The sequence below is a fragment of the Myotis yumanensis genome, unplaced genomic scaffold, assembly GCF_028538775.1.
Source record: "Myotis yumanensis isolate MYYU_CA2020_CCGP unplaced genomic scaffold, mMyoYum1.0.hap1 SCAF_3, whole genome shotgun sequence".
NCBI lineage: Eukaryota > Metazoa > Chordata > Mammalia > Chiroptera > Vespertilionidae > Myotis > Myotis yumanensis.
This window is the reverse complement of record NW_027223754.1, coordinates 182,968,134-182,980,899: the sequence shown is the minus strand read 5'-3', so window position 1 is coordinate 182,980,899 and position 12,766 is coordinate 182,968,134. Positions and strand designations below refer to the sequence as shown.

Below are 12,766 nucleotides of genomic sequence, written 5' to 3'. Positions count from 1 at the left end.
TATTCTATGATTTGTCTTATTCTACTTAAGGATATTTACATATATCATTTCTTCCTTTTGATATTTTTGGCAAATCCACAGAAGACACAGAAATCTCAGCATCTGACTTTTTGGTTTCCTTTCTCTATTGAAACATGGGTCCTTTTATTCCTTTATAAAATAATACGTTTTAATTTCTTGATATCCTCAGAAATTTGCTGATATAAATTTCATTTTATAATGTTCATTCCTGGCTAGAGGTACAAAATTATGGACATTTCTTAGGCCCAACTCAAAAGATAGGAATTCAAAAATTTACTAATTCAATTTATAATTTCGCCTTTCAATCACAAATTGTTCTTTTTAAATTACACTCAATCTGATTTTCAATTCTGTTATTACCTCATTCAATGTTATATTTATGTCATACATAACATTATACTCAAATTATTAGATATGGACCTAAATTAAGTCCAATTAGGACCACGTGTTATACTGTACAACTGTGAGCAAGTTACTTAGCCTCTCTGAGCTTGTTTTCCCATCTGTAAAGGTGAGATGGTATTTTTTTTCCACTAATTTCTCACTCTCTCTATTTTTTTTTTCTGATTTCTGGGATTTTGTGCTAGCTAAATGAGATCATGTAAAAGGGGCTTTGTGGTCTTTAAAAGCTATACAAATATAAGATGTTATTGTTATTTCTTTCTGATCACCTTCCTTCACTCCCAACTCAACCCTATCCAATACATGCTTCACAACTTCACCCACAGCTCACAGATCTTCCTTTTTTCAAAGGTATCTTGGATTTTGTTTTGCCCATGACCCTCCACTTATAGGTAGTGAATGAAAATATTCTCAGATTACAGGTAAGAAAAATAAGATATACATAACTAACATAAGGTTATATCATGCTTCAGCAAATAGTTTAAGCTTTAATCACACACATAATTGTAACATGGTTCAAATTCCAATAAAAATTTTCGAAAAACCTGTCAAAAGATATCATTAGAATTTTATAGTTTCAAAGTAGCCCATTTGATAATACATATAAATATGCAGTTACTTTCAAATGAGGACCATTATCAAATATTAGACATTAAATATAAGTACTTCTTTAAAATATTTTTAGTAATTATACTGTACATTTCTCACTCTTCTGAACTGGACTCTGAACACTTCCAAACTGTGAACAATTACCTTTTCTAATTCTTGATCTTGCCGGTTCATAAGTGTTTTCCAGTGTTCATAAAGCTCGACATCTTTGGTTTGAATGTCCTTCAAAGTCCCTTCTCTTAGGACACTTCCATCTTTCATGGCTATGATCTAAGGAGAGCACATATTAGCACAAAAAGCCTTAACTGGCCAGAGGAATCACCTTGATCTCAGAAAGCACTTTTTAGGGTCCTTGTTTATTAAAAGAACTATCATATCAAAATTAATGACACCTCCTCTGAACTCTCACCCAGTCAGCATGTGTGAGATACTGCAGTTTGTGAGTCACAAGAACGAGTGTCCTCTTGTCATCTTGGAGAAATTTCAAAATCCCTTCCTGCATTAAGTGATCACTCAAGTGGATGTCCAGGGCAGAGAATGGATCGTCCTACAACCAGTAAAATAGGGAGAAGATAAAAATTTCTATACCCTTTATGTAACTTAATTCCTCTAGAAAGTAGAAATACAAATAAACAAAAGACAAATTATCCCTCAAATATAATTTTAAAAACAGACCCCATATAATTTTAAGTTTTCAGAAAAAATAAATTAAAATGAAGCTTTTATTTTTTTTATGTTGGACGTTTAACCTACAGAACTGTAAGATAATACATTTGTATTTTTTAAGCCACTAATTATGGCAATTTGTTATACCAGTGAAAGGAAACTTATACACTGATCAAGAAAAAAAAACGTTGCCTTAAAGATAAGCAATCTGTCCTCAGAGAGAGTCATCAAGTGGAACAACAAATCAATGTTTCTCTCTCTCTTTCTTTCTCTCTCTCTCTCCCAAAATCAATAAATAAAATTTAAATAAAGAAGCTATTAGAGATTATGCAAAATAAACCTACAATGAATGGCTAGGAATACACAATAAGTTGACCCTATGACTTGTGTTCCGTGGTTCTACAGCTGAGGTAAGTAAGGGTCTGTAAATTGAAGGCAGTGAAAGGAACGAGGATAGAATATGATACCCAGAAGACCTTGGTCTCTTTCAGATTTCCAAGTTATTTGGTCCTCATGTGGCTCAGTCATTAACTGATCCCAAAGTTCAAGAAGTCATTTCTAGTTGGGGGCTCATTCATTATGAAAAAGATTTACAATTACACAAATTACTGCCAGAACCTGCTATGGCTTTTAGAGTGTTGGCTGGAGATTGGTATTCTTAGGGAGATTAACCTGAAGTGAATTTATACTATGTCCAAATTCTACTCCCATCCCCAGTAATGGGTCCAACTTAGTGGGAAATTCCAAAACCAACCTACTTTTTGAAGATGCTCTCAAGATTGGGTGAAATTAAAACTTTAAAGGAGGTCTGGAAACCAGATTTATAAATAGTTAATAATCGTGCAGAAGGAAAAGGCAGGGAAGGATGCATTTACATAGTCTTCCGGTCTCTGATATACATTATCTATTTGTAAGCTAAGCTACTTTGACTTCCTCCTGCTGGAGGAATCAAACAAGAACAAATTCATAATCAACATAATCACCTAATTTTATTTGTGGATCCACAGGTAGAACAAACTTAATAACCCTGGATATACATGATAAACATTCATGAAGCTTTTTTAAGACACAGACTCTAGACCTGCCCTTACAGATTATGATTGAATGGGTCTAGCGGTGGTAATAAGATTCTTAGAGTTTTAGGAAGTTTCACAGACAAATCTGAGTTGCCTGAGTTGTACACCACTGGAATGGAGTGCCATGCTTATGTCCACCAGGAATGTATTTTCCAGACCTTCTTTCCTTGTCAGAAAATATAAACAAGACCTATGATTCCGTCTAGTTGATCCAGCACCATTCACACTCCCTCATTAATCATCCTCGTGGTTCAGAAACTCATAAAAGCAACCATGTGGGCACCTCGGTCTCTTGGACATCAATATAGAGCCCCCAAGTCTCAACCTTACATATTGATCTGATTTGTACTGTGACGATTTGTTTCTCCTACATTTTCTATGATTTCACAAGTTAAATCATCTTTTCTTAAATTATTTGACTTATCCTTTGAAGAATCGTTTCCAGGGGGAAACAATGAATAGAAATATAAGTAAAAGCCATATTCTCACCAAGAAGACAATGTTGGTATTTTGATAGAGAGCTCGTGCCACACAGATTCTTTGCCTCTGACCCCCACTCAGGTTGATGCCCTAGAGAAGAAACATCCATAAATATCCACCTTTTCATTAGTAAATGATCTGCTGGCTAAAAATTCCTTAAGTACAAAAAAACTCTTAAAATGATGGTAACTTACTAATTAAATTGTAATTAGTAAAAAATTTCTTTAAAAATCTTAAAATAATGGTAATTTACTAATTAAATTGTGATAACATTGATGAGATAAAATGAAAACTGTCTAGTGGTCAATACCTGAATTATGTTAAGGTAATTCCTAACTGATAACATTAAGCCCCCTTTCATTCCGATACAGAGCTCTCCTGTACAAAAGCATTATTAACCAAAACACTGGTGAGTGTTGAAAACCACAAAAAATTCCTTTTTTTTTCTTCTCATTTTGTGAATTGTGCCTGTAGTGTACTGGTAAATTTGGTATTATAAGTTTTATTCAACAGAACTATGCAGCAATATGCTTTTCTAGTCAAGTGTTGATTATAACGTGTTTAAAACCTAGTACAGTAAGTCCTCACTTAACATAGCCCACGGATTCTTGGAACCATTGCAAAATGACAGACTAATTGATGTAAACAAGAGTTAAGTTCTAAAAGCATCGCAATGGAACAAGCCAGTTTTGCTCAATGGATAGAGCATTGGCCTGCGAACTGAAGGGTCCTGGGTTCGATTTCGGTCAAGGGCACATGCCCGGGTTGTGGGCTCAATCCCCAGTAGGGGGTGTGCAAGAGGCAGCCAATCCATGATTTTCTCATCATTGATGTTTCTATCTCCCTCTCCTTTCCTCTCTGAAATTAATAAAAATATATTAAAAACAAAAACAAAAGCATCTCAATGTTATAACAAAATGACAATGAACGAAATGATGCTGAACAAAATGACAAAATGACATTATTTGAAGGTCTGCTATATTTATTGAGCCCTTGATATATGTCAGACTTGTGTGAATGGCTTTACATTCCTCATTTCTTTTATTCCTCACAGTAATTCCAATATGTAGTATTGTTCTCATTTTACAAACATAAAAACTAAGGCTCTGAGAACTTAAGTCCATGCTCTTAAATACTAAACTATAGTGCAATAAATAGTCATTAAGAATGCAGACTATAGCTCTTTCCCTGCCACTGCAGAGTTGCATAAAGGCAGAGGACTTGGTGTGTTCAAGATATGGCTCCACCCATAACCCACTGCCATGGCTGAGGAAGGTATTACTGCCTGAGGAGTAATGGGTGTTAATAGTTAATACTGCTTTTAAAAAAAAATACTGCTTTACAAGGAGTGCTGAAGACCACCCTTATTCAGGATGGCCTAGGAAACAGAATTCACTGCAAAGCTGGCACAGCCTGAGACAAGTGCCACCTTTGTGTGCTTGCATCTAACTGTGATGAGCCTAAGAATGTCAAATTGGTGGAGGCCATTTGTGCTGAACACCAAATCAACCTAGTTAAGATTGACAGCAACAAGCAACTAGGATAATGGAGAGACCTCTGCAAAGTCCACAAGAGGGAAGACCCCGTAATGGGGTTGGTGTCAGTCGTGTGGTGGTTGAGGACTACGGCAAAGAGTCTCAGGCCAAGGATGTCACTGAGCAGTTCTTTAAATGCAAGAAATGAACAAATAAACTTGACTTTTTTATTTAAAAAAATGCAGACTACAGAGTCAGACTAACTCCAGCTGCACCACTGACTCTGTGATTGGGCAAGCTCTTTAACCTCTCAGCCTTCGTTTGCTCAGCTTCAATATGCAGGTAGCATATAAAATCTTTTGCACAATACTTGACGCCTATAACAATTTTAGCCAACATTGTTATAAAGATTACATAAAGGTATAAATATTGGTCAGTTGGTCAGAATAGTAAAACATCAATGAAAAACATGTTTACACACACTCAAAAAAAGAACAATTTAACAAGAATAAATCAATGTTGACAAGAGTAGAAGAAGTTGTCGAAAGCAATCTCAGTTTCCAAATCACTTTAAACTTCAAGAAAGTAAAAATACATTTGATCAAAGGCAGGAACTGCTCTATTTTCCTTGCGAACGCTCAAAGTGGCCAGCACAATGTTAAGTATATGGTGGTTATACAACAAACACTTAAGAGAGAGTGGCATCAAAGAGCTCCTGTATTCCTGATTCTGGAACTTGTCACTAGGGCAACATACAAATTTTAACCTCTCAGATTTTATTATGCTCCATTAAAGATTACAGGAAACCAAAAGACTTTTCTAGATTTTTTTAAATCATTTAATTAAACTATACATAGCTCACCCTCTCTCCAATTTCAGTTTGGTCTCCAAATGGTAGTAAGTCAATATCTGGCTGAAGAGAACAGGCATCTGTGACGGCTTTATACCTTTAGGAGAAATGATGTTGAATTTTTAGAACACTATTAATATGCTGCCCATAAACTAAGTCCCAAGTTCAATATCTTGGAAGCTGAAATGGGCCATTTATTGAGCATTTGGGTACATTAGCCTCTCTCTACTATAAGTATGTGGATATAGAGATAAATAGGTGTTGGTTTTCACTCTTACAAAGCTAGTAAGTGGAGAACAAGACTGATATAGAAATATATAATAAAAATGTACCTTGTTAGGTGCTCCTAGAATACATAGAAGGAAATGACTCACCATTATGAGAAGTTAGTGACATCTTTGCAGAGGAAGCAAGGTGTAAATAATATCCAGCAAGATGAGTCATAATTTGTCAAGATATGAGAGAAAGGAAGCTTTAAAAACTGTACAAAGATGAATGAGTTTACGGTGCATATGACAGACAACAGGAGACTCACGAGGATTAAATCATAGGTTTTGGGTGTGTGTCTGTGCATAGTAATCATACATGCTGAAGGAAGAGCAAACAGAAGATGAAGAAGATTGACAGCATTCAAATTTATCTAAGGCTGGGACTAGAGATCGAATGGATTGGAAATATAGGGAAGCATAGAGTTTGAAAGTGTTGGAAAAAATATCAATGGTTTCATTTTCTCAATCATCTAGTCTTAAAATATTCAAGTCATTCTTGATTCTTCCCTCTTCTTCTCCCTGTTCATATCTGACCATTCTTTTTCTGGAATGATCTTCTGTCAACCACCTCTTCTTTTCCACTTTTCTAGTCACCCCCAGATGCAGGCAACAAATCTACATGCTTGGGTGATTATTCTAACAATCATCTAAATGTTTCATTGCTCTTAATTCAGATTCATCCCATGTATCTGTCATTACACTGCCAGATTAATATCACATTCACCTTATTATTTCCCTTTCTAAAACGTGCTGTGCCTCCTTAGAATGCACACAATTACATTCAATTGTATTTCAGGGCTTACCACTACCTTGTCTCAGCCTTCCTTTACAATCTAGTTTCCCACTGTCGTTATTCCCTAATTCCTTTCTGTCTGGTCTGTTCCCAGGCCCCAAACAGACCCCATGCCATTTAGGTTCTTCCTCCCACAGTATCTATTTCCTCTCCCTGCCCCCCTCCTCATGCTTCTCCCCTGACCTAATTCTCCTTAACTTTCAAGACCCAGTTTTGGGGTCTTAAGACACCCTTGTGAGAGTGGCTTAAGGAAAAGGTCATAGCTTTGAACACTCCAGTGATATTAAAAGATCCCACAGTCTCCCTCTTCTTTCCAAAGTCAACATTCTTTCTGTTGCTTAGTTGGGTTTTTCCTTTTGCTTACCAATAACCTCACCACCACCACCACCCCTCCCCACCGCACATACATACACACTGCATTTTCGGCTGTTTAATTTTGGTGTACAAATTGTTCTCAGTAAATGTACATAATGGCCTGAAAATTCCAATGAGACTTCTCTTAAAAGAGTTGAATCAAAAGATCTGGTGATGCCAAGCCAGTGTTGCTCAGTGGTTGAGGCCACAGTTTGATTCCTGGGTTGTGGGCTCAATCTCCAGAGTGGAGAGTGCAGGAGGCAGCTAATCAATGATTCTCTGTCATCATTGATGTTTCTTTATTTTATTTTATTTTTTTATATATTTTATTGATTTTTTTACAGAGAGGAAGGAAGAGAGATAGAGAGTCAGAAACATCGATGAGAGAGAAAGATCGATCAGCTGCCTCCTGCACATCTCCTACTGGGGATGTGCCCGCAACCCAGGTACATGCCCTTGACCAGAATCGAACCTGGGACCTTTCAGTCCGCAGGCCAACGCTCTATCCACTGAGCCAAACCGGTTTCGGCATCATTGATGTTTCTATCTCTCTCTCCCTTCCTCTCTAAAATGAATAAGATATAAATAAATAAATAAATGAATAAATGAATAAATAAATAAATAAGAAAGACCCGATGATGCGGTTGGAAGGAGGTCAAGCAGAGAGAAAAGGAACTCCCTGTGTAAAGATTCCAGACACCGTGGACCAAATACAAGGGTTCGAAATAGTTGCTCATTTTAGTTCTAGATTTTATACATTCAAAATTACCTCTGTTTGTTGAAAGGACTTCCAAAGGTAATATTTTCTTCTACTGTTGCATTTAATAACCAAGGCTTTTGAGCTGCATAAGCCACAGAATACCTGCTCCTACTGGAAAACGGAAAAGAAAAACAATACAACAAAATCACGCAAGGGTGCTATGCTGTATGTGTATTTTAGTGTAATTAAGTGAAATAAAAGCCAATAAAATATCGCAAACACAGAAATGGAAAACTCCTAAAAGAGAACATTTTAATAACCACCAATTTTATTAATGAATGGTTAAAGATTCCACTTGAATTCAAGGGACTAGATTTTTATCAAAATGTCACACAATGTGTGAAATTTGATTTTGTTATGATAAAAAAGTGTTTTAAAGTAGAAATCATTAATTAAAAATTTATTTTCTAAAATGAGTAGAGTTTTTAAAATAAAGATAAATAACAGTTCACTTTCTCACAGCCACAGATATTTTAATTTGTATTAAAAGCACTTTACATAACTATACATTTTATATGTAGACCTTAAAATGTGAATTGGTACTATAATTATAGTATGTGTTTGTGGCTTACTCACATTAACACATTTAAGGCAATAGATAATACGTATTTCAAAGCAAAGAATACTATCTTAAGGAGTCCATTTCAATATTGAAATACATATACACCTAAAAACTATGTATTTCAATACATACTGAAATAGTTTATTTTTTAAAAATGATAACCCTCTCATTTACCCTCCCCCTTTTTTGGCTTGCAAATTCTACCAGATCTATATCTCAAAATTAAATTGCAATAATTAGGAAAATGCATGTGAGTTGAAGATAAAGAAGATGATGGGATTGGGGCAGGGAAGGGGTCACTCGTCCACAGTTAGTTCATGATCTGTAAGTACTAATAAAGAAATTAAGGTTAAAAGAGGGCAAGGTTAAGAAAAAGAGTAGTTAGAAATGCTGAGGAATTATCCGGAAACATTATGTCTAAGAGTTTAGAAGACATAATATACATATGCTAATGGTCTTTTAGATAACCATATATGCAGTAAAACAGTGGTTCCCAACTACTGACATGTCTGCTTCCCCTTCCCTCAAGTCTTCTAAGTGATTTTTTTCTTTTTGAAATACCTGAAGCACTTGGCTCTCCATCTCTAGCTTATTCACAGATTTCATCACTGTTTAACTCATAAACAATATACATATTAATTCTTGCATTTTTACTGAATGTAGTGGGGTGACATTGGTTAATAAAGTTATACAGGTTTCAGATGTACAATTCTATAATACATCATCTGTATAGTGCATTGTGTGTTCACCGTCTAAAGTCAAGTCTCCTTCCGTCACAATATATCACTCCCCCTTTACTCTATTCTACTCCACCCCCCATCCCTCTTTGCCGTTTTATGAAATTCCAGACCCAGTTTGCTAAGAACAGATAGAGTTTCAGCCAAAGTTGAGACATATGTGACTCACTGAAGGAAAACAGTGGACACAATGGACCATTTTGGCAAATTAATCCTTTCAGCAGCCTGCAAATGTTGGGAACCACTGCTATTGGAAATATTCCAGCACATTTTAATAAATAACTTTATACATCATCAGAATGAACAAAATGAATAGGAGCAAGAGATTATCAAGTAAAGTCTGAGGAAAGATGTTATTCTTATTAAATGCAGATTAAAATAGAAATAATACCTTCTGGTTGCTTCAAAAGAAGGTTCAGATTCATTTACACTGCAAGTATGGCAAACAATGTTCATTAATTATGAAATATAAATACAGAATGACTGAGTGCACATATCAAGTAAGAGATCAAACAAACATTGGACACATTAAATAGTTACATTTCCCAAATGGTTTTTTATATTAGTTTCAAAGACAAATAAGATGAATGATATTTTTAATGTCTTAATTGGTTAGAAAATAATTTACTTAGTTAGCTTCCAAAAGATAGATATCATTGTTCTTTTCATACAAAATTTGGATTCATACAATGACCTGGGTTCTAGCTCCAACTCTGCTCCAACTAGTTGTATAAATTTAGGTAATTTCTCTAGAATAGTTTCCTAGTCTGCATAAGAATTCAATATCTCCGAGGCTTCCTCATCTTTAAAATTTCAAATTTAATCTAGTTAAATTCCTAATTAGCTACCCTAAGGCCACCAGTCTGGGGCAGGGTATTACATACATAGTATGCGCACTTGAGAACTACCTGCAGTTCAGAGTTATTGGCGCACAATGGTGAAGGTGAGTAGAGTGGCAGGATATGAGTTTAAAAAGTTAATTGGAAACCAGGTCATGAAAGATCCTGATATAGTATGCAAAGGTCTCTAGAATATTACTTTTTTATATAATAAAATAAATTATAACACAGAAATAATCCAATTTGCATCTCAAAAAGGTAAATCTTGCAATGGTGTGAAGAAAGGTGACGGAGTTATATTAGAGTGAGTAGTTCACATAAATGGCAACTACTTAAACTAGGAATATTAAAACACACATACAAATGTTAAGGACAGACATATGAAAAGTGATTGGCTGCATTTTGCAGGCAATGGAGAGAGAGAAAAGAATTTAGGTTGAATCTTTGAGTTCTGTCTTGGGCGTCCACCAACTGATTTCAGGGGTGGGGACACACCCCTACCAAGGTACAGGAGAAACAGGTTTTGGAGATATGAGATATTGAGCTTGCTTTGGATGTGTTGAATTTGAAGCTTCTATAAGGCTTTTTATAGCTGCTGTTCAGTCTTCAAAAGAAAGATCTTGGTCAGAAATTATATGTTATTAGTATTTTCAAAGTAGCTAAAGTCAAGAAAATAATTTAAGCGCTAAGAAATGAAGAGGATCCTACAGTAGACTGCAGAAAAACTGAAGAATCAGAATGCTTTTCCCACCTTTCATCTTCATTTCTATTGCAGATCCTGGCTTTTTGACACATTAATCTTGGCTTATCCTTAAAATGTAAGTTCAAGTATCATTCATTTATTCATCCTCCTGTTATTTTTCCTCATAAAACCACGCACATATTTTTCTTGGCATTCATAAAAATCGAACCAAATAATTAATTACGGAAGTATTTTCTTATTTCCTTAGGGCCTTTGCTGGCAAACAGTAAGCTTTATGAAAATAGGGACTGGCTTCCCTTGTTCAGTTATTTACCTCCAACAACTAATACAATGATTTGCATGTTATAGGTGTGCCATACATATTTTTAATAAACGAATAAATGGAAGTGTCATGGAAATCAAGACACCAGTTGGTTTCAAGGAGTGATCAGTGGTGAACAGTTTCAAAAGCTTTGGAGAAATTAGGTAGGATTGAGAACAAAGCACTTAGGCAGGCCTTCGTGAGAACTTCTCAGCCAGACTGCAATGCACTGAGTAAAAGGAAAGTGAGGAGGTTAAGTATGGGCAGATTCTTCTCTTAAAAAGAGAAATGCCCATTATTTGAGAGATCAACAAGACCTTTTTTTTTTTTAAAAAAAAGGAGCATAATGAAATAGCAAGAAATTAAAGACATATAAGAAAGAAGGGTTAATTTATGTAGTGGTGTCCTGAATTAGACAAGACAGCATATAGTGGATCTTCATGACTTCTCCTTGCAGGATTTATGTATATTTTCCTTTAAGTGTAAAAGTTAAATATCATATACTAGCTTCAGAGGAAGAAAGAAAAGGTAGATATATATCCGTTTGCTGGTAGTCATCTCACAAAAACAAATAAAAATTACCCTGTTCTTTCACTAACATTTTCCAGGAATAATAACATAGTCCTTAACTTCTAGAGATCACCTACTCTAACTCTTTCTCATAGCAACATGTTTAATCAAATTCAGTTGTGGAAGGTTATTTTTATATCTTCCAAAATAAATAGAGTTAGCTATTAATTCCAACATCAGTTCATATTTGATTACATGAAAATCACTGGGTACACATCCAGACTCATCTTCCACCATTCAGTGTGGTAGTTACCATCACTGAAGGCAACAAGAGAAAGCAACGAGGTCAGATGGGAAATCCTCTTCTGAAAAAATGGCATACGATTTCACTTCTGCACGCAGAATTTGTGTGTATTTTTCTTCAAGAGTAAAAGTTAAACCTGGTGTTCTAGCCACTTCCAAGCATCATGGTTGACACCTTATGAAATGGAAATAGTGACTTTTACAAGCCTAAAACAGAAATAGTATTTGGAAGAAGGAGAGCTAGATGTGGACACAACAGTGCTATGTTCTCTCTGATCCAGAAAAGCTGACTCCATGTTTCATCATTCCTTCATGCCAGGTCAAGTCACATTCAAAGGAATAACTCCTCAATTCAGGAGTCTTAGAATAATTGATCCATGATGACAAAGCTGACTAATGAAGACATAAGAAGGTGGAACATCAGGACAGATGGGGTCTGATAACAGGCGGGCTGATGGCATGGCGAGTGGAAAAGGAAAGCAGAGATAAATGATGGTTCCACTTCACATGATTAGCACCACTGTTATACATTCTGGACTCCCTCATGGGAACCATCCATCAGGTAAAGCTTGAGTTCTAGCTCCTACGACACAGGTAGGAAACCATTGTTTATCATGACATTTAGGCAAGGACAACTTCTGGCAGGCAGAACATTTGCTTTGAAACAAGCAAAGAGCACACCTCGATACAGGAGTAAGAACCCAGGCATTCTGATAGTCACTGCTTCCTCTCTTTCACCTTTCTCTTCTGGGCCTACAAGATGTCAGACTAGGTCAAAGGTAGCAATTTCCAAGGAAACATCTACAGATGTCTTTGCTATGTACCAGGTTCTAGCCACGTAGGCATGTCCTGCATGAGCAGCAGTACCTTCTCTCCTGCCCAAAGTAAATATTTAGCTCTGCAAGCGGGCAGAGTACTTAATTGCTCTTTGCTCATGCCGTTCTATGAGGACACATTTAATTCATATAACCAGAGATACAAGCAATGATGCAACTATGACAGCAATGCACTGGGAGCCTTACCATAGCATTTAGTTTATTGTTTTGCTTTATTTTT

At 35.8% G+C, this 12,766-nt stretch overlaps 1 protein-coding gene across 6 annotated transcripts in view; it reads right to left on the bottom strand.

Moving 5' to 3' along the window:
• ABCC9 (ATP binding cassette subfamily C member 9) overlaps positions 1-12,766 on the bottom strand; it is a 124,056-nt gene that overhangs the window by 41,247 nt on the left and 70,043 nt on the right. For 4 of the 6 annotated variants that reach the window (XM_070410584.1, XM_070410582.1, XM_070410585.1 and 1 more), the window contains exons 19-24: positions 9,446-9,484; positions 7,765-7,866; positions 5,592-5,676; positions 3,264-3,344; positions 1,442-1,579; positions 1,177-1,302 (exon numbers count right to left, since the gene is read on the bottom strand). In XM_070410584.1, the coding sequence (XP_070266685.1) occupies positions 1,177-1,302; positions 1,442-1,579; positions 3,264-3,344; positions 5,592-5,676; positions 7,765-7,866; positions 9,446-9,484 (571 nt within the window). The remainder of the gene's footprint in view (positions 1-1,176; positions 1,303-1,441; positions 1,580-3,263; positions 3,345-5,591; positions 5,677-7,764; positions 7,867-9,445; positions 9,485-12,766) is intronic. The other 2 variants (XM_070410588.1, XM_070410586.1) reach the window with 1 other exon arrangement.